The sequence below is a fragment of the Vulpes lagopus genome, chromosome 12 (genome assembly GCF_018345385.1).
Source record: "Vulpes lagopus strain Blue_001 chromosome 12, ASM1834538v1, whole genome shotgun sequence".
Lineage (NCBI taxonomy): Eukaryota > Metazoa > Chordata > Mammalia > Carnivora > Canidae > Vulpes > Vulpes lagopus.
Window position 1 is genome coordinate 387053 of NC_054835.1, and position 23716 is coordinate 410768.

At 53.7% G+C, this 23716-nt stretch overlaps 1 protein-coding gene across 11 annotated transcripts in view; it reads left to right on the top strand.

Annotated features, from left to right (window-relative positions):
* LOC121473031 (DAB2 interacting protein) overlaps positions 1–23716 on the top strand; it is a 192598-nt gene that overhangs the window by 124999 nt on the left and 43883 nt on the right. The window contains exon 1 of one of the 11 annotated variants that reach the window (XM_041724927.1): positions 22002–22500. The exons of the other annotated variants lie outside the window; for them this stretch is intronic. Within the exon in view, the coding sequence (XP_041580861.1) occupies positions 22331–22500 (170 nt within the window). The 5' untranslated portion in view covers positions 22002–22330. Of the gene's footprint in view, positions 1–22001; positions 22501–23716 lie in introns of those variants that run through there. 11 annotated transcript variants of the gene reach the window in all.

Consider the following 23716-nt stretch of genomic DNA (forward strand, 5'->3'; position numbering starts at 1 on the left):
AGAGGCTACAATGAAACTGTCCCACAGGTCAAGGTGTCATTATGGTTGAGGCCTGTGTCCTGAGGGTGGGGAGAGTCTAGAACTAGGGGGTTTGATCTGGCTGGGGTGGTGGGCTCTCTACCACCACCACCTCCCCAAGGAAAGGAGGAATGAGCTGAGCTCTCAGGGAAGAGCCTTCTGGATTGAGGGTGGAACTTGTGCAGATCCCAGTGGGTCTGGGAGCAAGGAGCTAAAAGAGGGCTTGTGTGGCCTTAACCCTCCCAGTGATCCTAGGAAGTGGATACTTCCTCACTTTTTAAGTGAGGAAACTAAAACTAAGGCTGAAGATGCTTGAGAGACTCACCAGAGATCGTGTAGCCTTCCATGGCAGAGTCAGATTTGAACCCAGGCCTCTGTAACTAATTGTGTACCTGGCCTGGGAGCTGGTCTTGGCACCTGCTGTCCTGCAGGAGTCTCCACAGCCATTGCCAGGACCTCACTCCTGTAGGGTCAGGGGCCACAGAGTGGCTGCCTGAGAATTTCCTGAGCTGGGGACATATCAGATTTCAGAGAGAGGGAGCCCCATCAGCCCCAGAACCAGGACTCTGCCTTTAGGGCACTTTGCTTCCTCTTAATGGCAACACAACGTAGGTAATTCTCTGTTGATCAAAATGCCAGGTCAACTAATGACTCCTTTTTGAAAAAATTCTCTAACGCACTTCTCTCCCTATGAAGTGAGTTGATTTATTCCCTGCCATTAATCCCTGTTGGTCTGTCATCAGGTGGGAGCTACAGGCTAACTCTAGAAGTAGATGGAGGTGTGTGGTCAGTTCAAGGTGTTTGGGGACCTATGCACTCCCCAGCGTTTTAGGAATGGAGAGTAACCAGGTATTCATTTTGAGCCCTGGGATGGGGCCTTCAGAGGTCATCTCATCTTTTCTTGGTCCCTGGAGACAGCTGGTGAACTGAATCATGGTATCAAGGAGTTTGGTAAAAAGATTCTAGAGCCCTACCCGAGAGGGTCAGAATCCCAGGTCTAGAATTGGCCCCAGAATCTTTTCTTGACCAGCCCCATCATGATTCTGAGACCCACTGAAGTGTTGAGATCTCTATCTAGTAGCTGTGGATTCTCTCCCCTCTCCAGAAGGGTCCAGTGCCTCTGGGGGATGTTGGTGGTAGGGGTTCCAGGTTATCAGACTGTAGGGTAATCTTGAGGCCACATGTACCACTGCCTGCTCCAGCTTGGGGAGCCAGGCCTCACTGCCCCTAAGCACACTGGTAGGATGAAGCAGTGTGGGCAGTTGAGTCCCAGAAGAGACAGGAACTTGGCTTTGCTACTGCTTTTGGCTGAAAGCCCACTTTCAGCCCAAACGCAGATTAGATTGACTCTCCTCGCCCCTCTCCAAGTATAAGTGACACCCAGCTGCCTGCCCCTCCTCCCCCACCAGCTGAGTGTTTGGTCTGGTTGAAGAGCCCCAGCTGAGGACTCTTTGTCCTGCTCAGATTCCACTTCCAAAAGAATCCTGGTTAGTTCTTCAGATTAACAGCAGGCCATCTCCTGCGGGGTTCCAGGCAGGAGTGTGGCCAGCCCTGAGGGTGCAGAGGGGATCTAGTCCTGTCCCAGCACCCAGTGTGCTGCCGGAGGGAGTTATTAGTGACCCCCCCAGAGTCGGTGCCCGGAGGTCTTTCTCAGGGAGCCAGTCCCTCGCTAAAAAGACTAGGCAGGCCAGACCTACTTACGGTAGTATTTCAGGGTCCCTGTGCCAGCTCTGACTCTGAGTACCAAATCTTGAGTCCCCTCATAATCAGTCCCTGTTTTTCCATGGTGGCAGACTCAGGCTAAACTGAGCCCAGGCAGATGGGAAGCAGAAGTAGCTGGATCAAGCCTATCCCACACACTTTCTTCCACCCGGGCCATGGATAGATTCCAGAGTCTTACGTCCTTCAGTTTCTGTTCAGCTTGGGTACTCATGTTCTCCTGCTTGTTTTCATGGTGCTCTGTTATTTGCAGGTAGACAATGGACTGTCCCCTGAGTTTGGTTCCCTGGCTCCCACCACAGTCTTTGATCAACCTGGGGAACCCAGGCTGCTCAGCAGCAAGCCTGGTGATTTGTCACCACACATTTCCGATTGGTCATCCCTGCTTCTGTCCCTCCTAAGTCAAGGTGGCCACTTAGCTTTGTTGGGTTCCTTCTGTAAATCTCTGTAAGCCTACAATTGTTAGTGGTGGTGGGACTCTCTCCTTTGCCTCCAGCTACTACCAGGAGAGAGTTTCAGTGGAGGCAAGTCTCCTACAGCACCTTGCCCCGTGCACACACATTTTAGCAAACTCTCAGAAAGACAGCCCGCAACTTTATCCTTCTGCCCCTGGAGGAGCACATTGCACCACAGATTCACTGCCAGGTGATGCCATTGTGTTCTTCTGGCCCAGCATGTTCTCATGCCAGCACCGCGGCACGCACCTCCGTATTGGTTTAGGGGCCAGGGTTTCCCATTGAGTGGTGGGATTCAGATCAAAAGAATTCTGGACTCCCAAGTGGCCACATGCGAAGGGCTGGCTTGCTAAATTCTGAATTTTAGGGCAGGTATAGACAGGATGGTGATGCCCTATGCTTTTTTAATCCAGTCACATTCGAAGCCTCTCATTAATACTAGTGGAAACACATTTCTAAACAAGAGGAAACACTGCATTCTTTTCTGTTGCAGTTGTTAACAGGCTTCCTGTACCCACCCCTAGCATGTGGGGGGTCCTAATGAGGGGTCTGTAAACCTGCCTTTGGGTAGAGTCACTTAAGTTTTACACACATATTTTCCTGCTGCCAGCCATTTATCTTAATATGTTTCAGTATGGACCACATTCTACTTAGCAGCACGTGGGCACTCATAATTGAGCACCACATTGCCTTTCCAGGCGTGGTCACCCCTCCCTGCCTGGAGTTATTCTGGCTGCTATGTCCGATCCTGCTGGATGGCAGCTACATACTGGCCACAGAGGGAGTTGGGTGGGGGTGGAGGGCGACTCCAGTCAGGGCCCTGCCTTCCTCCTACCATTCTCTTCTTAGCTCCACCCCCACCCCACCCCAGCGCCTCTCCTTGCCCTGCCCCCCTTGTGGGAGCCCTCGTGAGCTGCCTGCTGCCGCAGGTCCAGGCCCTCAGAGGACGGGGAGGCACCACCACTTGTCCTGCTGGGCATCCTACAAGAGGAACTTGGGCTGTTGGAACTCCTGGCTCGGGATCCTCATGCCAGAGTCCCCATTTGGGTTGTGTTGTGACAAGGGACTTGTTTCCAACGTGTGAAGTCTGTCCATTCCCTCTGTCTTGATGGCCTTTCATGCTGGTAGCCCCCCTATAGGGGGCCCCTGACATTTCACATTCAGGTTTTGGAAGGCCGGGCACTCGATGGGGAGCCCCTGGCTGGCCAGGCTGGTGGCTCAGAAGAGACTGTGGGTTCTAAATCACTCTGCCTGCGAAGGCAGAATCTCCGGGCTGCCCTGGCAACAGCTCAGCGCCAGCCTGTCGTGTGGCCGCTGACAGCCCTGGCTCCTGACTGGCTGTACTCGCCCGCACCCTCCCCTGCTCCTCACGCTCCCTCACTCCTTAGCAGCGGCTCTCTCTTGGATCTCCTCTGGATCCTTAGGCGGATAGTGCAAGGGAAGTGCAGGGGTGGGGTCCTTGAGCTCTGTGTGTGGGCTTGCACACCCGTGTGCATGGGTGGGATCACCCTCAAGAGGTTTCATCAACTACATTGGCCTTGTTAGGGTGCCATTCAAGAGCCGTCTGCAAGGAAACAAAGCCCGACTTCCGGGTCTTAACAAGTCTCTTGGAAGTCCCCAGACTGTCATCCTCACTACACACCCACTCCCCCAAGCCTCCCTGCCCCGGTCATCCCTGTTTATTCATGTTACTCAGACACACTCTACAGGTGGATGCCTGGGTTCAAATCCTAGCACCCCGCTTGTCAACTCTGACTTCAGGAAACCTGCTTACCTCTGTAAAATGGGGATGAGGGCAATTCCTATCTCACAGGGATGTCAAGAGGAATGAATAAATGAGATTTGTGGCTAAATGCTTAGCAGAGCACCCTGAGATATACACAGTAACACTTGAGATGCGTGAGCCCTGCTGAACACTTGAGTTCCCTGTCTTGGGCTGCTCCCCTCTCTGGATTGCTTCCTCCTCCTCCCCTGCTCTTTCTACTTGGATCTTGCACATCTGTCTAGTCCTGGCTGCTTCTGCCTTTTGTCCCAGCCTCAGGCAGATTTCACTTTGCACTTTCTGTGCCTGCTTTTTGTGCTTTGTTATGACTGGGTCTGCTCTGCAAGTGGGATCTCCTGAGCTGTCCTTGTCCTGCCCTTCTGGGTAGAATAAGGCAGAGTCTAGCTTCTTCACAATCCCCCAGAATCTTGGTGTGAACTTGGAGACCACCCCCTGCCTCCTGCCTCCAATGGAGCATGTGATCAAACTCATTCATAAGGCCTTAGAATGAGAAGTAGCAATTCTGTCACAGATGGGGAAGCCGAGGCCAAGAGTGGGTAAGGAACATTCCCAGGGACACAAGGAGCTAGAGGCCCTGCCTGCTTCTCTCCACACTTCTCTGCTTGGGGGGCCTGCTTGGAAGGAATCAGGGAGTACTTCACAGAAGCAACGGGAGTTGAGGTCTGAAAGAGGAGCAGCTCATCAGATAACAAAGGGAGCAAGGGTGGTTAAGCAGCCTTGAGCAGTGCTCAGAGGTTAGAACTTCCCTGTCCTCTTGGGATGTGAGGCTGCTGTGGGAGGTGAGAAAGGGCTGGGAGCTTAGGGAGTGGGAGGTAAGGAGATGTGGGGAGAGAGAGAGGTGAGCTGGACTGAGCCCCCTGCCCCACCTGTGTGTGTTGGGTTGAATTAGGTAGAGGATGGGCGTGAGGTTGAGAACTTGCTGTGTGCCAGGTTCTTTATCTCTTAGATGCTCACTGTGACCTGAGAGGTGGGGAAACCAAGTGCCCAGGGGTTTGGTGATTTGACTGAGGCTTTGTGGGCTATGGTAAGGGGCACAGCCGGAATGGAGAGCTGAGCCTCGGGACTCTCCAGGCTCTGCCGACCAATGTGTGCTGGGGATGGGGAAGCCCCACCTCTCTAGGGGCAGGACCCCAGAGTCTGTTATTTTAACTACTCCCCAGGCAGATGTGGGAGCCACTAGGAGGGTTTATGTAGAGGGTGTGGCACAAGGTCTGGTCCATGGAGATGCCGTGTCACCATCAATTGCCCTGCATACATAATCCAGGTATGTAAACACAGGGGGTACCTTCAGAGAATAGGGTCACAACTACGCAAGCCTGGCTGCTCTCTCTTTGAGCGAGGCCTCTTGGGAAATGAGCTGAGTGCCAGGCAGCCTACAGCTGGGCAGCCCCAACTCTGGTCTCTGTTGCCCGGCAGGAAAGGTAGGGCTCTTATAAGACCTGGGTCCCTCACTCCCTCCTTGGGGAGCCCACGATCCCCCTGTAGGTCTCACAGCACTCTGATCTTAATTCCTGGCTGTTCTCAGGGTAGGACAGTTGTCTGTGGGCTGTGCTGAGGGGCAGGCCTCCATTCTGGGCCTCTGGCACCTTGCTCTCGGCCCCCTAGCACAGGCGCCCAGAGAATGCTTACACCATGAATGATACATTGAGCGGCTACCGCACGTGAGTGCTCTACCAGGCGCTGGACAAATTGACTTCGGCATGGCACTTCATGATTCACAAAGCTCCTCTGGGTCCTCTTAGGAGGTCGATTGTCTCGGATCAGATATTCATGTCCCCATTTTCCAAATGAGGAAACCAGAGCTCCCAGAGAAGGGGCAAGCAGCTTGAGGTCACATCATCATGGCTCATGAGGGACAGAGCCAGGCTGAGCCCATCATCTGAGTGGATGCCCACCCCCTGGACTATGAGTGCATCCTGGAGGCTGTCAGCTGTCTCTCTGCCACCAAGCCTCAGGGGAGCACTGGTGCTATGGACCGGAGATGGTATTCCTAGGCCAGCAGGGGAGCTGGGCCCACAGAGGCTCTGTATCCTATGAGCAGGGCCCCTGGGGGCACAACTCCTACCTGGCTTCTTCTCATTGCTCCACCCCAGCAGGAGCAGGGATCCCCTCTGCCACTGCAGAGCAGCTAGCTGTCAGGGACAGTGACTGTGCTTGGGGTAAGTCAGACACAGGAGAACAAAGAGGGCCCCTTCCTGCCAATGTAACTCTGACCTTGGAAACCCAGAAAAAGGGAAGAACTGGCTTCAGGCTTCAAAGAGGGGCAGGTTTCCTGCAGACAGGCATGAGGAAGCCTTGGCTTTGTCAGTTCTTGCTACTGAATTTCTCCTTTTCAGGTTAACAGGAGTCCTGGGGATCAGTGTCCGTGGGCTGGCCTGGAATCCTGCCACTTTTCCAGAAGGCAGGGAGATACCAGGATCACTGCTCTGTTTTGATGGGGTTCTAGAAGACACAACTTACTGACATGGGAATCTGGACACGGCCCCCAAGGCTTACCCTAATGCCCCATTGTGTGTGTGCCTAGGTGTGGGAGGGGGGACGCTAGGAGTGCTTGGGGTCTTTCAGGGAAGTGGGTAGCTAGCAATCAGGAGATCCTGGGTACAGTGAGGCATTGCATCTTTGTTTGTCATTCCACAAATGATAGTGCTTATGTATGCCAGGTATTAAGCATGTGCCTGTAGAAGTGTGTTGTGGGTCCCTCCCCTGCCCTGCTGGCTATGACAGGAACCACTGGCTGAGGCAGCCCACAGATACAGGGGGGGCACTGTTTAACATGGCAGGTGAGTGCCCCCTGAGGGGGATAGCAGCCTCTGTACCGTGTCACCAGGGCTCTGGATTTATAAGAGAAGCCAGAAATCTAGAGTGTTTTGGGTGACATTTTAAGATTTCACATCTTTAAATGTTGGCAATTGATTCAAAATTTAAAAATGTCAAACGCTGTGTGGGCTTAACAAAACATGAATGTTGACCAAATACAGCCCGTACTCTTTAGTTTAGAGACCTTTATCTAAGTGTGGGGTAGAACCCAGGTGGGCAAAGGGTAGTAGGCAAGCCCTGGAGGAGGGGCCGCATGGACAGGGGTGCAGCAGCTGTGTAAATCTGTACCATCTGGGGACCAGAGTGAAGGGGACCAGAGCCGCTTGTGGGAGGCTGCGCATGCCTTGAGAGGATTTATCCTAATTGGTGCGAAATGCTGCCCTGGAAGAGCAGATATGCGGCAGGCTGACCCAGGCTACCCTAAGCCCGCTATGCCAATGTCGCCTGTCCCTCCAGCCAGGTGCTTCTGCCCACATTGTCCCAGTGAATGAGAATCTTTGGTTAGGGGAAAGCTCAGGGAGGAAAGGTCAAAGGTATTTAAGAGAAAGCCCCGGGACACAGTGTCCAGATCTTCAGCAAAGGTATAACTGCTCACCTCTGGGGGACTGTCCCATCTGTCTATGTGTCCATGTGTGCACGTAACCTCCCCTGCCCTTTGCATTTGCTCTCCTGGCTGTGAGGCTCCTTCAGGCACAGGAAGTTCTACACCTTCAGAAGGGGGCTCACTTCTCCCTCCCCCTTCCCCCAGGGGTCCTGCATTCTTCAAAGGATTTGAACTGCTCTGGCCAAAGCCTGTCTGGGTGTCTTCCTGTTGAGGCTTGCAGGCAGAACTTTTGTTTCTCCACCCTGCATGCCACTCCCTCCATAATCCATATTTTAATTTCTTTCTAAATGATCACCTGCTGCAAGGTGTCCTTCAGATTGTCCTGGCAATTTGTCTAGCAAATTTTCATTGAGCACCTGCTGTGTGCAGGGCCTCAGGCCAGAGAAGCATAGGTGATTGAACCCTGGGGACTTGATGTGGCCAGAAGGGATGGAGTAGACAGACCTAACCCACAGACAGTGGTGGGGTCCAGTCCCAGGGTCTGTGTGAAGGACAGTGAGGCAGCAGAACGGGGCAGGGTGGTCAGGGAAGAGGTGAGGTGACCCTGTGATCCCCAGATGCCTGTGTCTGAGGCAGGGGGCTCCTGCCTCCACCCACTAGTGCTCTGTCCTGGGGATGGGGGACAACTGGCAGCAGCTGGCCGGGGTGAAGCAGAAGAAACAAAATGTAAGGAGGCGCCTGGTCTTCTGGGCAGAACGGGTGCCAGTGTTTACCAAATTCCTAACCAGATGCCCTCTTATTCACTTAATTTTACTTTTAAGTCTTTTTAGCACAAAGGTAATTAAAAATACAAGCACAGAGTACCAAATTTCAGCCCTATGGGGAGTATAAAGCAAAAAGTGACATTTTTCCTTCTACACCCCTGTCACCATAGATCCCCACCCCACAAAAGCCACTCCTGACTGTTGGCCGCGGCTTTTTCTGCAGACTTTTTGTGGCAAATAAAAAAAATATATATATTGTCAGTGTTTGTGTGCTTGAGAACATTTCAGCTAGCATAATCCTTCCTCCTTGGCCTGTAGAGAGGGGAGGAGGAGAAAGCTGACTGTTCTGGCCCAGAACACAGGCTCCCCCCACCACTTTCACACCCCCCAGCCCAACAGCTCTGGGAGGCGGCTTTCACCTCTCACCTCTCCCCAGTGACACCATGGTGGGGGTCCAAACTCAGGCTGTTAAGTTGGGGGGGGGGCAGCAGGAGACAGGCTGCATGGCTGTCACAGGGCTTCTGCAGACAGAACTCCCCCGGGGACCCTTGGGGTTGAGTCATTTCTGGTTTTGCTCACCTGTGCCCAGTCCTAGGGACAGGAGGCAGTCCCTGCCTGCCCTGGAGGAGCCCCCAGCCAGGGGTGGAAGAGATGTGTGCAATCTTAGTGAGACTCTAACTGGCCCCAGATGGGCCACCAGGCAGAACTGTGGGAGCCTGGCCCTAAGGGACTGTTTGGGGCTGGGGACAGCTGTGTTTGCCTGGGCTCAGAGAAGCTTCTGGAGTTGGTGGAATCACCTAAGATTCAAAAGAGCTTTTCTAAACCATAGTCCCTCATCTGCTGGGGCTTGAAGTACCCCCCTCTCAACAAGTGAGAGACTGGATAGGAAAGGACTGGAAGATCTATGAGGCGCGTATGCTGTTGCTGTTGTTCTGTGTGGAGTGTCCTGTTTCCCCCCAGGGAGGCCCTGTGTGGACTGGGATGCAGAGCGGGCTGGGGGCTGGGCCCCTGGGTGGGGGAAGGGTGGGTCACATGGAGAAGACCCCTCTGCTTAGGCTGGAGGGCCCAGTCTGGGCCAGGTGCTGGCCCTGCCTGTCTGCTCTGCAGATGGCGAGCAGGGCACTGGGCGCTTGGTCATCTGTGAAGCTGGGTTGCAGAGGTCTGCCTGGTGATGGCCTTTTTGGCTTTGCACTGGTGTCAGGGTGGGGGAGTGTTGATGGTGATGAGGATAGGGACAAGAAGAGTGAAGTGAGGGCTCACTTTGTGCCAGGACCCAGGGCTAGTCTCCACTCCCAAATTTGTTCCCCTTCAGTGCTGCCCCCCTGACCCCCATGTGACCTATCCCTTTAAACTGGACTCCAGGCTCCTTCCTGTGGTCCATGCATGGGCAGCTCCTGCCTGTCTTTTCGTTTACTCCCTCCACCTATCCCTGTCCCCTGCAGCTCAACTGCCCCAGCCCAGGATCTCTGCCTCTGTTGTTTCCTTCTCCTTGGTCGCTCTGCCCCCATGGTTGCTCTGCCCAGGTGTCTGTGACCTGCTCCCTCACTTCATTCAGCCATGTGTTAGGCAGCCTCCTTCTCTCCTTCTGGCCTGGACCCTAGCCTGTGTTTCTTCCTAGTACTTGAGTTCCCCAGATATTATCATGCAGATTCTTGTGTACTTCTCTCACACTAGACTCTAAGCCCCATGGGAGGGCAGGAAGTTGATGTCTTGTTCCCTGATGTGTCCCCAGCCCCTAGAATAGGGCCTGCCACAAGGTTGGTGAATGAACACATCAGTGTATTTCGTGTACTCTTACCCCATGAGGTTGGCACATTGCCGTGTGCTTTTACAGACAAGAGGGTGGAGGGTAAGCTCAGAGAGAGGGACCAATGAGTTCATGGTCCCCACTTGAAACATGACAAAGCCAAGATCTGACCAGATGTCTGTGGCCCTGACTCTTAGCTGGCAGAAGCTCCATGTCCCAGGAATCTAGGCAGGCCTGCCCTCCAGGAGAGGGTGAAAATGGGAGTTCTGATAACTGTGGGTGGGATTGTACCCTGAGAAGAGAGGAGGGGTGGGGCACAGGAGGGAGTGAGGAAAACTGGTGGGAGGAGGCTTGGGGGGGGGCAGGCCAGGCACTCACTGGGGCTCAGTACAGGGAGCCTCTGCAATGTGGTCCCTGAAGAGGGCAGCTCCAGGGCACTGTGGCTCCCAGAGCCTCCTTGTGCTGGCTCTGGTTCCTGGCATGATTTGTTTCCCAGAGGAGCTCAGGCCTGGCCCAGCTTCCCAGGGCTAGAGAGACTCCAGCCTTGCTGTTTGTGTTGTTGTCACGTCTTCTCAATCAGCCTATTTCTGGGAGCAATGACTTCATCTCCTGTGATTCTTGATACAACCATTGTCAGGCATCCTTGGAAAGATGGGCCTGGCACCATCCATATTCCCCTGATGAGCCAGGTTATGAGAGGCAGTTGGCAGGCCCCAACCTGACCTGGGTCAGGGGCTTACCTGGTCAGGCCTGCCTCCAGGAGACTGCCCTTCTAATAGTCACCCTCAGATCTGGCCTTGTTGACCTTGGGGAGCCCCGTGCAGCAAATTCCAGCCAGCCAGCACACACGCTGTGTTGGGGGCAGGGGCAGTCATACCCAGTCTCTGCCCTCAAGGACTCTTCCTGGTTGGAATAGGCAGATCCTGCATTAGAGGGGCTGTGTGGGAGAGGTAAGGGAGTGGGAACCCCACTGGAGCTCAGGGAAGGCTCCACAGTGTTGTTTAGGACACGGAGGAAAGTGAAGGCTGGTAGAAGATCTCTGTGTGGAGGGTAGGGGAAGGGCTAGCTGGTGGGTCTGTTGTCTGGGTGTCCTGAGCCACCATAGCTGTGTGTTGGGCTGGGCAGTGCCAGGGGATTGCATGGAAGATGGTGGGAAAGCAGGCAAAGTTTGGACTTGATCCTGTAGCTGGAAGGATTTTCAGAGGGGATGGGGCTTGGTCAGGAATCTGTGATTTTATTTTAAGATTTTATTTATTTATTTGAGAGAGAGATCACAAGCTGGTGGGGGCGGGGGTTGTAGAGGGAGAAACAGACTCCCCGCTGAGCAGCGAACCCTATGTGGTGCCTGACTGGATCCTGGAGTCCCAGGAACATAACCTGAGCAGAAGGCAGACCCTTAACTGACTGAGCCACCCAGGCACCCCTGGATCTGTGATTTTCGAAGCAGCTCCCTGGCTGTGTGTGAGGGTGGGTGTGGGAGGCTGTCTGAGAGGAGAGGGAGGGGAAAGCTGGCAGTTGTTTCCCCTTCATCCTCCTGGGTAGGAGTTCTTCTCTCCTGCCCCTCCCCCACACTGCCTGGAACTCCAGTCCCCAGTCCTGGAATGCTGGTGGACTGGGAACTGGAGACGGTGGGATGTTGGGATTTAGGGTGATCCCCTGAAAAATCTTTTGGCTGAACTTGGGCAGATGTGGAAGGCCTCAGAACCGCAGTCCCAGAAAGCACACTTTTACCCTAGGTTTATTTACAGTTTTGCCTGGAGGCAGAGGGGGGGCCTCAAGGACGCCTGGCAGGATGTGGTGCCAGAACACTCATGCCCCCACCAACTCCCCATCTGGGGCTCCCTGGCCACACCTCGGAGCAGAGCCATTAGTAGTGCGCTGACATTGAATCTCCTTCATCCCAATTCCCTGTTCTGTGGCCTTGAGCAGGCTGCTTGCCCTGTCTGAGCTTCAGGGTCCATATCTGTTAATGGGGACAAGGATTGTACCTGCTTCTCCCAGGATATTTGTGAGGACTATTTGCTTTTAAAGGGGGGGAGACGGGATCCCTGGGTGGCACAGCGGTTTAGTGCCTGCCTTTGGCCTGGAGCGTGATCCTGGAGACCTGGGATCGAATCCCACGTCGGGCTCCCGGTGCATGGAGCCTGCTTCTCCCTCTGCCTATGTCTCTGCCTCTCTCTCTCTCTCTCTCTCTGTGTGACTATCATAAATAAATAAAAATTTAAAAAAAATTTTTAAAAAAAGTAAAGAGGGGAGGAGCCTAGCAGAGCATCCACACAGAGGAGGGGCCCAGTTTGCTTTAGCTGTGGCAGAGGTAGCCATGGGGGGAGAGGCAAGGGGGAAGGAAAGCAATTAATCTCATCGTCCAAGGCTTCCTTAGGCTTCCCAGGGCCAGAAGTAAGGAAGAGTGGTGAGAGAGCCTGGTTGAAGGAGCAAAGAAGTCTGGGTCCCAATCTCCACTGCCACTGACCTCAGACATGTCTGTCCCAGCCTCAGTTTCTGGGGCCAAGGAAGGAGTAAGGAAAGGATGAATGGTGGCTGGAGCCAGCAGGGGGCTGACAGACCCCTTAAGACTTCTCCGCATTTCCCCAGTACTGAAAGCTAAATGCCTGCCCAGGAAGCAGGCATCATCAAGAAATGCTTTGAAAGGAGCCTTTTCCAAGCTGAGGGTGGCCAGGTGCTCCTGCTCCTTGTTATTTCCCACAGAGAATGGTCTGCTCTTGCCCTCACTACCCACCTTCCTTTGCTCGCCTTCACTGTTCCAGCTGGTCATCACTGTCTTTTTTGGTAAGAAAACTGGCAAACCAGCCAACACTTCCTGAGCATCTTTTGACTGCTTAGGTCTGTGTGGGGCGCAGAAGATACAGGGGTGGTCAAGATACTGACGCAGCTATGAAGGGTCAGTATTAAGAAGATTGTTGAATTGTCTTGTGTTTAAAGGTTGAATGCAAAAGCCCTACAGCTGGGGCAGGAGACCCTAGGCCCTGGGTTCTTCTGCTTTCTGCCTGTGGACCCTCAGCAAATTACAACAGCTTTCTGAACCTCAGTATCTTCAGCTCAAAACCCAGGTCAGTTTCGGATGATCCCTCCCAGCTCAAAGGCTCTGGGGTCAATTTTGGACTATTAACTTACTCTGTTCTTTCCAGGTAGAAGCCTATGCTAAAGTGCACTTTGAGCACAAAGCTAGAAGAGCAAACTCCAAAAGTAGTAGACCAATCCAAGTTGAATCCAGTCCTGCAGCTTACCATTTATATGTTTTTGTTTTTTTGGTGTTTTTTTTTTTTTTTTAAGATTTTATTTATTTATTTGAGAGAGTGACAGAGCAAGCATGAACAAGGTGGTGGGGGGATGGGCAGAGGGAGAAGCAGACTCCCCTCTGAGCAGGGAGCCTGATGTGGGGCTTGATCCCAGGACCCAGGGATCGTGACCTGAGCCGAAGGCAGATGCTTAACCATCTGAGCCACCCAGGTGCCCCCATTTATATGTTTTTGGACAAAATCCTTCCTTGAATGTCTTTGAGACTTGTTTTTTTCCAGATGTAAATAGGTATTATGGTATACCTGATACCATATGCCCTGGCTCATAGGAACTCACTGACGGGTCATATTAAAGCTGCTGAATACCTCTCCTCCGTAAACACAGCACCTGCTCCTCACCAGGTACACACTGCCTACACCCCCTCTCCTCTTCCTGGCTCTGCATGTTCTTTAACGGAGCTCTTCCCAGCGGAGTGCTGCTTCCCTGGGGAGGCAGTAACTGGCACTCCCCACCCCCACCCCACAGCTGAGGACTGCAGCTGACTGAGGAGCCCTGGGGTGGGCTCCCACAAACAATTCTCCTCCAGGGAGTGTCCCGGATCAGGTGGTCAGGGGTTCAAATGGCTTAAAACCTTGGCTTGAATATATACTAGTTTGGAATTCTGTCTTGCTTTATGAAGAAAATGTTTGCTAATGAAATTAATAGTGTAAACAAGATTTAGGGAGAGCGGGCAGGCAGAGGAGAGGGGTTATGTAAACACTTCAAAGAACACCCTTTTCCAGCATCTAAGCCATTCTATTTGCATACGTAATGATTGTGCTAATTATAGGTGGCCTCATCTGTTAACAACAAGTTTGCCTGGTTGTGCTACATTATTATAATCACTCAGTCAAAATTTCTGGTGTGCTTTTCACTAAAGATAACAATAGTGATAACACCTATCATGTTTGATTCCTTGCTATGTGCCAGACATCTTACCAGCCATTTGACAATCATCATCTCAGCCCATCTTCCACAATAAGCTTTATGTCCCGAAGATTCCTACCCTCTGTACACAGGATTAGACTGAGGTACAGAGAGGTTAGGTAATTTTCCTGGGATCACACAACCAAGAGCTCAGGGCATGACCCAAGGTCTTGCTAACTCATGCTCTTTCCACCCTGTTTGTGTTCTGTCTGCTTCTCTGGGGAGACTTGACACATGTGCTCACTTTTTCTCTTGAAGCTTTCCCTTTCTTATTGGGTCTTCAAACTCCATTTTTGCTGCAGAGGAAGCTGAGACCCTAACAGGGGATTGAGGGCAGTACAAGAGGTGCAACCGGAGCCCCTAATTTCTGGGATGAAACCAGTCTCAGCTCACTTATCCACCTTCCCACCCCTCTCTGCCCTTCCCTGGGGTCTTGAGTCCTGCCTTGAGAGGATGGTATCTCTTGCCTCTCACTCAAGCGGTACTGGGCTTGGCCTCACAGCCAAAGAAAATTATAAGGCAATAAACAGGTGGGAGGACACCAAGCACATCATAAATTGCTGTACATTTGTTGTCATTAACTTGGATGTTGCCTGCAGGTGGCTTATGGCCACACGTAGCCCACAGGCAGGTTTCATTGGGTCTGAGAAGGTGCAGAGGTATTTCTTAGTGTTTTTTAAGAAATCAGTTACAAAAAAAAAAAAAAAAACCTAAAAAAAAAATAAGTTACCAATACTTAAACACCCATAAAAAATTCACCTGAAAAATCTGGATTTCTGGCTTTTCCTAAACAAACAGATATGGCAGCATTGGGCCTAATTTCCTGTAGGGCAAAGAACTGACCACTGCAGTTCATCCCAGACTCCTTTACTCCTGGAAGGCCTTCAGGTTTGCTTAGTGTGCCTTAGCATTTCCCAATGGCCCTGTGCATGTTGGGCTGGGGTGGGGGTGGGGTGGGGGGTGGGTAATGTTCCCATTTCATAGACCATGAGCCTGGGGCCCAAGGGGACTGCTGGATCCTGCCACAAAGTTGGTATTGGTGAGGCCAGGACTTAAACTTTATCCTCACTGCCCCCCAAATGTGTCTGAGCCCCACTGGCCACCATGGAAAGAAGGAAACCCTTCACTGACCTAATGAGTCAAAAATAACCAACAGTGAGCCTGAGGAGCTGTTCCTGTCTCCCCCTCTCCCTTTATACCCTCCCCGAGGCTGGAGGGGACGTGGGAAACCTATTCATTTAAACTCAATTATTTTCTCGAAGACAGACGGAACTGAATTGGGTCAACGGCTATATTTGCTGTGCTCAGCTATTTCCCCTGTAACAGCATTGCCCACCGCGTGTGTTGCTGGGCTCCGTGCCGCCAGGCTCACCAATTATAACTCAGTATGAGTGGCCATCCCTTAGCATTCTTGGCTTGGGAAGAGAGGAACACCCTGTGGGTGTTCACCGAAGCTGGCTACAGGAGCAGGGTCTGGAGTATGTGGTCACCACCTCCTGGACCCAGGCTGTAGGTATGGGGCATTTTGTGTCCAGCCCTCATCTGCAGTAGAGGTGCTTCTGACACTGGAGTTTCTACAGACAAGGAACCTAAGGTCCAGAGACATTAGGTGCTTTTTGGAAAGGCAGGCCTTGGAATGAGATAGAACTGGGATCTTACTAGCTGTGTGACTTGGAGCAGAGAGCTTGACTGCTGGGCACTCCATCTCTTCATCTGTAAATGAGGCACGAGTACTTGACACACCTCTGGGGGCTGTTGTATTGGAAACGTGACGTGCTGTGTGGACAGTTAACCCACACGTCCACACTCATTCCCTTGTGCTGTGTGCAAGGCACGTCCCACGGTAGGGGACCCAGATCTCAGAAAGTAGATGGGTTGGGATGCCCTCCTCTGTGAAACTGTTCCTGATTCCTTGCATCTGAAATGGAGATGTTTCTGTAGTCATTATAGTTCCCCTGTTGGGCTAGGGTCTGCACTGGATACTCTCTCACGTTCTCCTGGGCCTGTAGCTAGGTCTGCTTTTGTCTGGCACTGATGTTCATATGTGTCCTCCATGCACTGGTCTGCCACTTTCCTGAGGGCAGAGATTGTGGGTCTTGTTCACTTACCTGTACGCAGACGTCACACCCTTTGTAGCTGTGCAGTGTTGGACTGGTGGGCCTATTTCCTTGTCTGTAAAATGGGACAGTGATGTCTCCCTGTGACACGTCTCCAGGAAAGAGGCTAGTAATGTCAGCCGCTGGCAGCTCTGTGCATAGACACCTACAGCAGACTCTTGGAAAACATTTGGAAGAAATCACATCAGATGCTTCTGTTCCACCCTGTTGAAGCTAGTAATATCTAAGATTGGGGCTCTGGGGAATCCTGGAGGGGGGCCCAGAGTGCCATCTTGTTGCAGAGTTGCTGTTTCCTTACGTGGAGAAGTGTGGAAAGGGTGTGGTCTGGTGTGGTCTGTGGGTCTCCCCTTGTCTTCATCTTCTGTGCTGCAGGGGCAAGCTCGGGCTGCTCTGGCCTCACAGAGCAGTACCTCCAGCTGCCCAGTGGTGGGGATGAGATGAATGAGGACCTGGCCAGTCACCGCTGACCTCCAGGAAGGGACTCAGGTCACAGGGCCTGGCATTGGGACTCTTCTTTTGGCAGTGTTGGAACCTGGATTCCTCCAATCCGCTCCCATGATGTTGTTGCTGGTCCCAGGGGTGTGGGGGTAGGTAAGGGGACAGTTCAAGGAGGTTCGAATTCCTTGACCTTTTAGGGACTTTGTAAAATCGGAGGACATGTCTGTGAAGTGGGGCATTGGGCCCGGTGTAAACATGCTGTGGTGATGGCTATGAGGGCAGGACCCCACTCTTGTGGGATGGGGACAGGACTTGGGACTGGGTAGCAGGAGACCTAGTCAGACACACAGAAGCTAGACTGGTGGGAGCACAGTGAATGAAACTTGGGCCTCTGTGGGCCAGGTTTAGAGATGAGGGAGCCTGACCACCAGCTGACCCTAGCATACTGCACGGTAGGGGTCTAGCAGCCACAGCCTCCTAAACTAGCCATCCCTCCCCCTGGTCCCTTGGTAGCATTCAGTCCCTGGAACACCATACCACATGTTGCCCAGCACCATGACAATCAAGAAAGAAATGCTGACCGTGTCTCATTGCAAGTTTGAGAGTAAATTTACTCTTTTTTCAGAGGAGGCATCACATGGGCGGGAATTTACCCCTCCTCCCCTCCATGCTTTGATGGAAACATTGCATTTTTTTGAGCGAACATGCATCAGCATCACTGTGGGGAAAAGGTTCCAGGATTCTCTGCCAGCTGAAGTCATTACCACAAGGCACTGGTTGGGGGTCTGGCAGATGATGGTGATACAAACAGGCTGGTGATAGGGGAGGAGATGGCCAAGGGGGGGAGCCTGGCTGGCCTGATGGGAGGTCAGAGGGAATGTGAGCTGGGGGGAATACCTGAGCAGGTGGAGAGGAAAGAGGCTGTTGTATACATTAACACCCCTCTCTGCCCCCCCCCCCCCCCCCAATCACAAGACAGGCAAGAAGGGAGCACTGAGACAGGGACAGAGAACAGAGGCCCTGGAATGGTGAGCACTGGCAGCTTACACCAGAAAGGCTGGCTGGGGCCAGATTGAGGGGCCTGGAATCCCAGCTCCCACCGCTAACAAACTGTGTGACCTTGGGCAGCTTTTTCAATGTTTCTGTGCTTCAGCTTCATTTTAGTAAAATGTAGCTGTGGATACCCACAGCTTATGACTCCCTGGAGGACTAATTGAGATAATATATGTAAAATGCCTAGCACTGGGCCTGGCACGTAGCAGGTGCCAGAACACATTTGTTGTTTGTTGGTGATGATAAAACCACATAAGCATAGATGTGCTCATGTAAATTAACAGCTGGAGTGCATTGAACCCACTATCCAGAGTTGGCCCTCAGTCTAATACCAGGTTTGTTTCTCACCTTCAGCAAAATACAGCAGTTGTCTCTTCAGAAGCTCTTGTCCATGAACAGCCAGTCCCTGGGGCCGACTTTCCTGCAGGGCATCTGTCTCCAGTCCCATGACTACCTCTGTCCTCCAGTGGAGGCGGTTTTGGGCAGTTCAGAAAGGGCCTTTATCCTCTGCACAGTCTCTAGGAAGAAGAGAGTTGTGGGCACAAGAAACGCCCTCCCTCCTGGGTTGTGAGCATATCTGTCCCAAAAGGAATGTTCCTTGACAATCTTGGGGCTGGCTCTTGCACACCAGGAAATGAAAAGTTCCTTGAAGGAAGATGGTTCCAGAGTTCTCCAGAGAGCTTAGCCCAGTTGGTGTGACATCTTTGTATCTGAAAGATGATGCCACATCTGGGCTCTGAGCTTCTGGGAAAAGACTGGCCTGCAGGTTGTACATGTTCATAGCACATTTGAGTCCCAGGACCTGAGGAACCAGAGATGAATAGATCCCAAGGAGGGCCTGATGAGGCAGGGTGGGAATTCAGGAAGGGGAAGGGGGGAGATTTTGTACTTCCTGTGCCTGGGGACACCGGGAAAGGCTTCCCTGAGGTGGAGGCAGTCAAGCTGGGTCTAGAAAGTTGAATGAGAATGGGAAATAGGGGCAGAAGGGGAGGAGATCCTTGGGAGCAACGATGTGGCCCGGAGGGAGGGCAGGGCAGGCCTACAGTGGAGTGGAAAAGGAGAGCCTGTGGCTGGCTGCTGTGTGCAGGTGGGTAGGTGCAGTGGGTAGGTGGGGCCTGATGCTCTGGGAGGCCTGGGTCCCCGGAGGGGCTGGAACCAGGCAGGAGTGACTGTATCCTGGCAGCCTCTGGGATTCCCCCAGCTATCTCTGACCAGGGCACTGTGTGCTCCTCAGAGATCACACGGTCCTCTGAGCTAAGGCTGGAAGGATATGGAGGAGGTCACTTATTCAGGATTAAGCAGGTGGTATGTATGGGAGCCTGACTTGGGATGTACATGTTCTGACCCCAAATACAGGCCTGTTTCTTATTTTTATTTTATTATTTTTAACTGAACTATTGTTGGTATACAGTATAATAGTGGTTTCAGGTGTACAACAGAGTGATTGGACAGTTACATGCATTAAGAAGCTTGTTTCTTTTTAGCTTCTGACCACCTTCTTGTGGCAGCTATCATACTGAGAAGCCCCTGTCATAGGGCCTACTTTGTTGTAACAAAATACCAGAACTGGGTGGACCATCTAGTGGGGTGGCTTCCTACCTGAGGGACATCTGGGAATGCCCCCAGGAGAAAGGGGTGTTAGAATTGGAGAGGGAGACGGAGAGGACTGGATGGGTGGCAGGTGCAAATGGTCGCTTGGGGTGAGGTATATCTACTTTCAGATGAAGCTGGGTCAACCTGTACAAATCAAGTGACCAACTTCTCTGGACTTGATTTCTTCATCTGTAAAGTGGTCACAGTATCTGGCCTTGCCTGTTTATTGCTAGACTAAGCTCAAGTAGGAGATCTGCATGGGGCCTGCACCCTGGTGGAGGTGCTTGGGAAATGTTCCCTGCCCCTCCTTCCTGTAGCCTTGGCTCCTCTGGGAGCCAAAGGGGCTTCTGCCCTAAGGCCTCTCTCTCTGCCTACAGCGTCACCTCTCCCCTGTTTTGAAAATTTCGCTAAGAAGTTGGATAGACTCAGATGGAGTCTTGGGCTAGGTGCCCTCTGGGCTGTGTGGGTGTGGGCAGATGCAGATGTAGGGGGGGTAGGGGGTGTGCCCGCAGGCCTTGTTGGCCTGGGGTCAGGATCACTGGTGCCTAAATGGATCGGAGCCCAAGTGAGGGAGCCCAATTGAGGGAGCCCAAGTGAGGACATGGCAGGGGATGGAGTGAGTTAGAGTTCCCAGCTTGAGGGTTGCTGTGGGGCCACAGTCACATCTCTTCACCAGCCTTTAGGGCCCCAGCCAGAGGGCTGCCTGCCTGCACATAGTAGGTGCCAGTCTGGCACTTAATAGGAGCTCAGCTGTTTCCTGAGGGACTGCAGCAGGCTGAAACAAGGGTGAACTGAACTGGGGCTGGTGATGCCTCCATATAGAAGCCATGGCGTTGGTAGGACCCCAGGCAAGGGCTCTATTCTCCTACCAGTGTCTCCATCCATATTTATGTGGTGGGATTGGATGTCATTATCCCATTGTATCAGAAAGCTGTGCAGCAGCCCACTCAGTGGAGGCTTCTGGGTGCTGGGCCTCAGCTGGATTAACCCTGTAAGAGAAGGAGGCGTTCCCTGTGTGTGGTAGAGACTCAGTCTGTAGCCATCTCAAATGGAATGGAGAAGGGGGGACTCCAGACAAAAATGTGGGGTTGAAGGTGTGCCCTTCCCAGAGGGATTTGCATTTCTAGGAGGCCGGTGGGTCAGGTCAGGCCAGGTCTGTCTGCCCCTGTAGTCTGCACACACCTGGGCAGCTGACCTTGCTCACCCCAGCGTCTCCTCCCTCCAGGCAGTAAATCCTACCCCTGTCCTGCTGGCCCCACCCAGGATGTGGGTTCTTTCCTACTGGGGAGGAACCGGGTGGGAGAGGGAACTTGAACCCAGAACTGCTGCCCGGGAGCCCTGCTTCCCCTCGGCTCAGGTCCCTTCTGCACCGGTGACTTGGGTAAGCAGATCCCCGGCTCTGCGGCTTTGCCTGCACCTCCGCCTTTGTTCACACCTTAAAAATGTTTGAATGGAAGTGCGAGGTGGCAGAGCCGTGGGGCAGCTCCGGGAGGCCGCTCCGAGTCGGGGCCGGGCGTGGCCTCCGCGCCGGCCGGGGGGACCGAAAAGCGGTTGCGGCCGCCGGCAGCTGGCCTCGCTCCGCCCCGCCGCGGGCCGGGAAGGGCGGGAAGGCGGGAAGGCCGGGAAGGGCGGCCCCGGTGGGCGGGGTGAGCGGGATGAGGGCCCCGGGGGGCGGGGTGAGCGGGATGAGGGCCCCGGGGGGCAGGATGAGCGGGATGAGGGCCCCGGGGGGCGGGATGAGCGGGATGAGCGGGATGGGCGGGATGTGGGCCCCGGTGGGCGGGGTGAGCGGGATGAGGGCCCCGGGGGGCGGGATGAGCGGGATGAGCGGGATGGGCGGGATGTGGGCCCCGGGGGGCGGGGTGAGCGGGATGAGGGCCCCCGGGGGGCGGGGTGAGCGGGATGAGGGCCCCGGGGGGCGGGATGAGCGGGATGAGCGGGATGGGCGGGATGTGGGCCCCGGGGGGCGGGGTGAGCGGGATGAGGGCCCCGGGGGGCGGGGTGAGCGGGATGAGGGCCCCGGGGGGCGGGATGAGCGGGATGAGCGGGATGGGCGGGATGTGGGCCCCGGTGGGCGGGGTGAGCGGGATGAGGGCCCCGGTGGGCGGGGTGAGCGGGATGAGGGCCCCGGTGGGCGGCTCCTGGGCCGGCGGCTTCCGGCCTGGGGGGCGGGGCGCGGCGGAGAGGACTGCCCCCCCCCCGTCCTCTCCCCCCCCCCCCCCCCCCCCCCCCCCCCCGTCCCAGCTCCGGCCTGGCACAGACCCCCAGGAAGGCCCTAGAACTAGACATTTAGCACGTGTGCCGCCGCGGGCTCTCGCTAGGCATTGGTCTCACAGCCCTGACTTTCTTAGGGTGGGAAAAGGTCGTGGGACGGTGGCCAACAGGATGACTTCGTCTCAGGGCTACAAGGAGAAGGAAGCCAGGCGATAACTTGGAGTTGGGGTGGGAGTTACTCCTTTAGCTGGAGCGGCCAGGGACAGCCTCTCCCAGGTCATTTGATAGACTTGATAGGAGACTGGAATGAGACTAAACCAGCCTTGCCTGGAGCCAGGGCCACGCAGGGAATGGCAAGTGCAAAGGCCCAGAGGCGGGACCTGGAAGGGATATGACCCAGGGCGGAGTCAGTGCTTCATAGGAAGGAGGAGCCTGCAACGGACCTCTCCTGTTGTGGTTCTAACAGCTTCCTGGACCCAGAGCTTGGCCCCAGGTGTGTACCCTGCCCAGGTGCTTTGGGAGGAACACTTGCCTGTGGCAGGAAGCAACTGTTGGTGTTCAGGAGTTTTTCTAGACTTCTCATACCTGGAGGTTGTGCTGTGTGGTTACCTGTGTGGAAGACTGTAATTTTCCACTTATTCCCCAGAGGACCTGGAAATCTCTAGATGTTCTCACCGCTGTATTTTTTCAAGTCGTTTTTGAGATTTCAACTTGGAAGACAGATTCGGCATGTGCTCTGCGGAAAGGGGAAGCCCGTCTGGACATACATCTTAGATGCTGGCCAGAGTCGAGAGGTCCCCTGATCTGACTGGGAGAGGTACCTAGCTGGACACCATTCTCGGGAATGGGCCTCTGTGGCCTCGGACTCCTTGGTGACAACCTTGGCAAGATTCTGGGCTGGGCAAGAGCACCCAGTCTATGGAGACCTGGCCATCTTGGAAAACCAGATCTGGCTCCCAGGCACCTAGTGCCCAGACCAGGGTCATTTGAGAGGCCTGCGCTTCCATTGCCAAGGTCTGTGGGGGGGCTCCGTGGGAGGAAGGGACACAGGAAACTTCCTCCCTGGTGGGTGGGCATGGATCTGGCTGGAGGGTGTGGGGCTATTTCTCCCAGGAGGCCCAAGCCTGGGACAACCCCCTCCCCCACCCGCCACCTCCATCCAGGGCCTCCTTGGTGTACTGAGGTGGTCTGCAACAGTGACTCTTCCTCTTTTGGGCCCACGGGGACTGGACGGGAGATCCCCTCAGAGGCTTGGGAAGAGTGAAGGTGGTGCTAGGGTTGCTGAGCTGACTCCTCCTTTCTGGTAATCAGGTGCTCTTTAGAGGGAGCCTGAAGTCTCCATGGCAGGGTGGAGAGAGACACAAGAAGGCCAAAGCAGGCAAGGCTGTGGGAGGCCTAGAAGGTGATCTAGGCCCAGGGAACTGGCAGGGGTGGCGGGGTGGGCTGTGAGAAGTGGGCCTTGACCCCATGCTGCCAATGAGGAGCCAATGAGGACTCCAGTCTGCTGTTCCCTTAGCCTGGGGCTCCCAGTGCAAGTGAGCAAAAGGGCAAACCTCTTGGAGGCACATTTAATAATCTTAGCCTATCTCTCTGGTGGTTAGTATTGCAGGAGAGAAGCATTATTCCTAAAACTTTTATTGATCCAGACATTGATAAAAAGTAAAGGGTTTCTAATGGAGTAAGTTTTTTTTTTTTTTTCTTTTTTCCTACTAGTGCAAAGAACATCAGAGCCCTAAAACGAAAATATGTTTTCCTTCCTCTCCCTAGATTTGGGGCTATGGGTGGGGTTTGGCCTTGTTCAGATTTCATCTTTTCAACAAGCCTTCCCTGGCCAGTAGGCCTGTAGGCATCCCACTGTTTTCCAACAGTTCACCAAAGCTACCACTTGTGCATCTGGTCTGTTCTCAGAAGGGTTGGGACTGGTTTACAGAATCTGGAGACTCTGAGGGCTGTGAGGGGCACATGCCCTAGGAGATAATGAAGACTTGACTCTTGACTTCTTGGGCTTTCTGGGTTTGGTTCTTTTGCTGCCTTGTTCTTCATTTCATAAATACTTCCTGATCTCGAACACCATGCTGGAGCCTCCCTTAGGATGCAGCAATAGAAGACACAGCCATGGCCTTGCAGAACTTACCTTCTGTCAGGAGAGAGATGATCATAAATAAGCGGAAAAACAAAGTAATTTCAGACTAGGTGAAGTTGCCCTACTGAAATGTAAGTCAGGGATGTT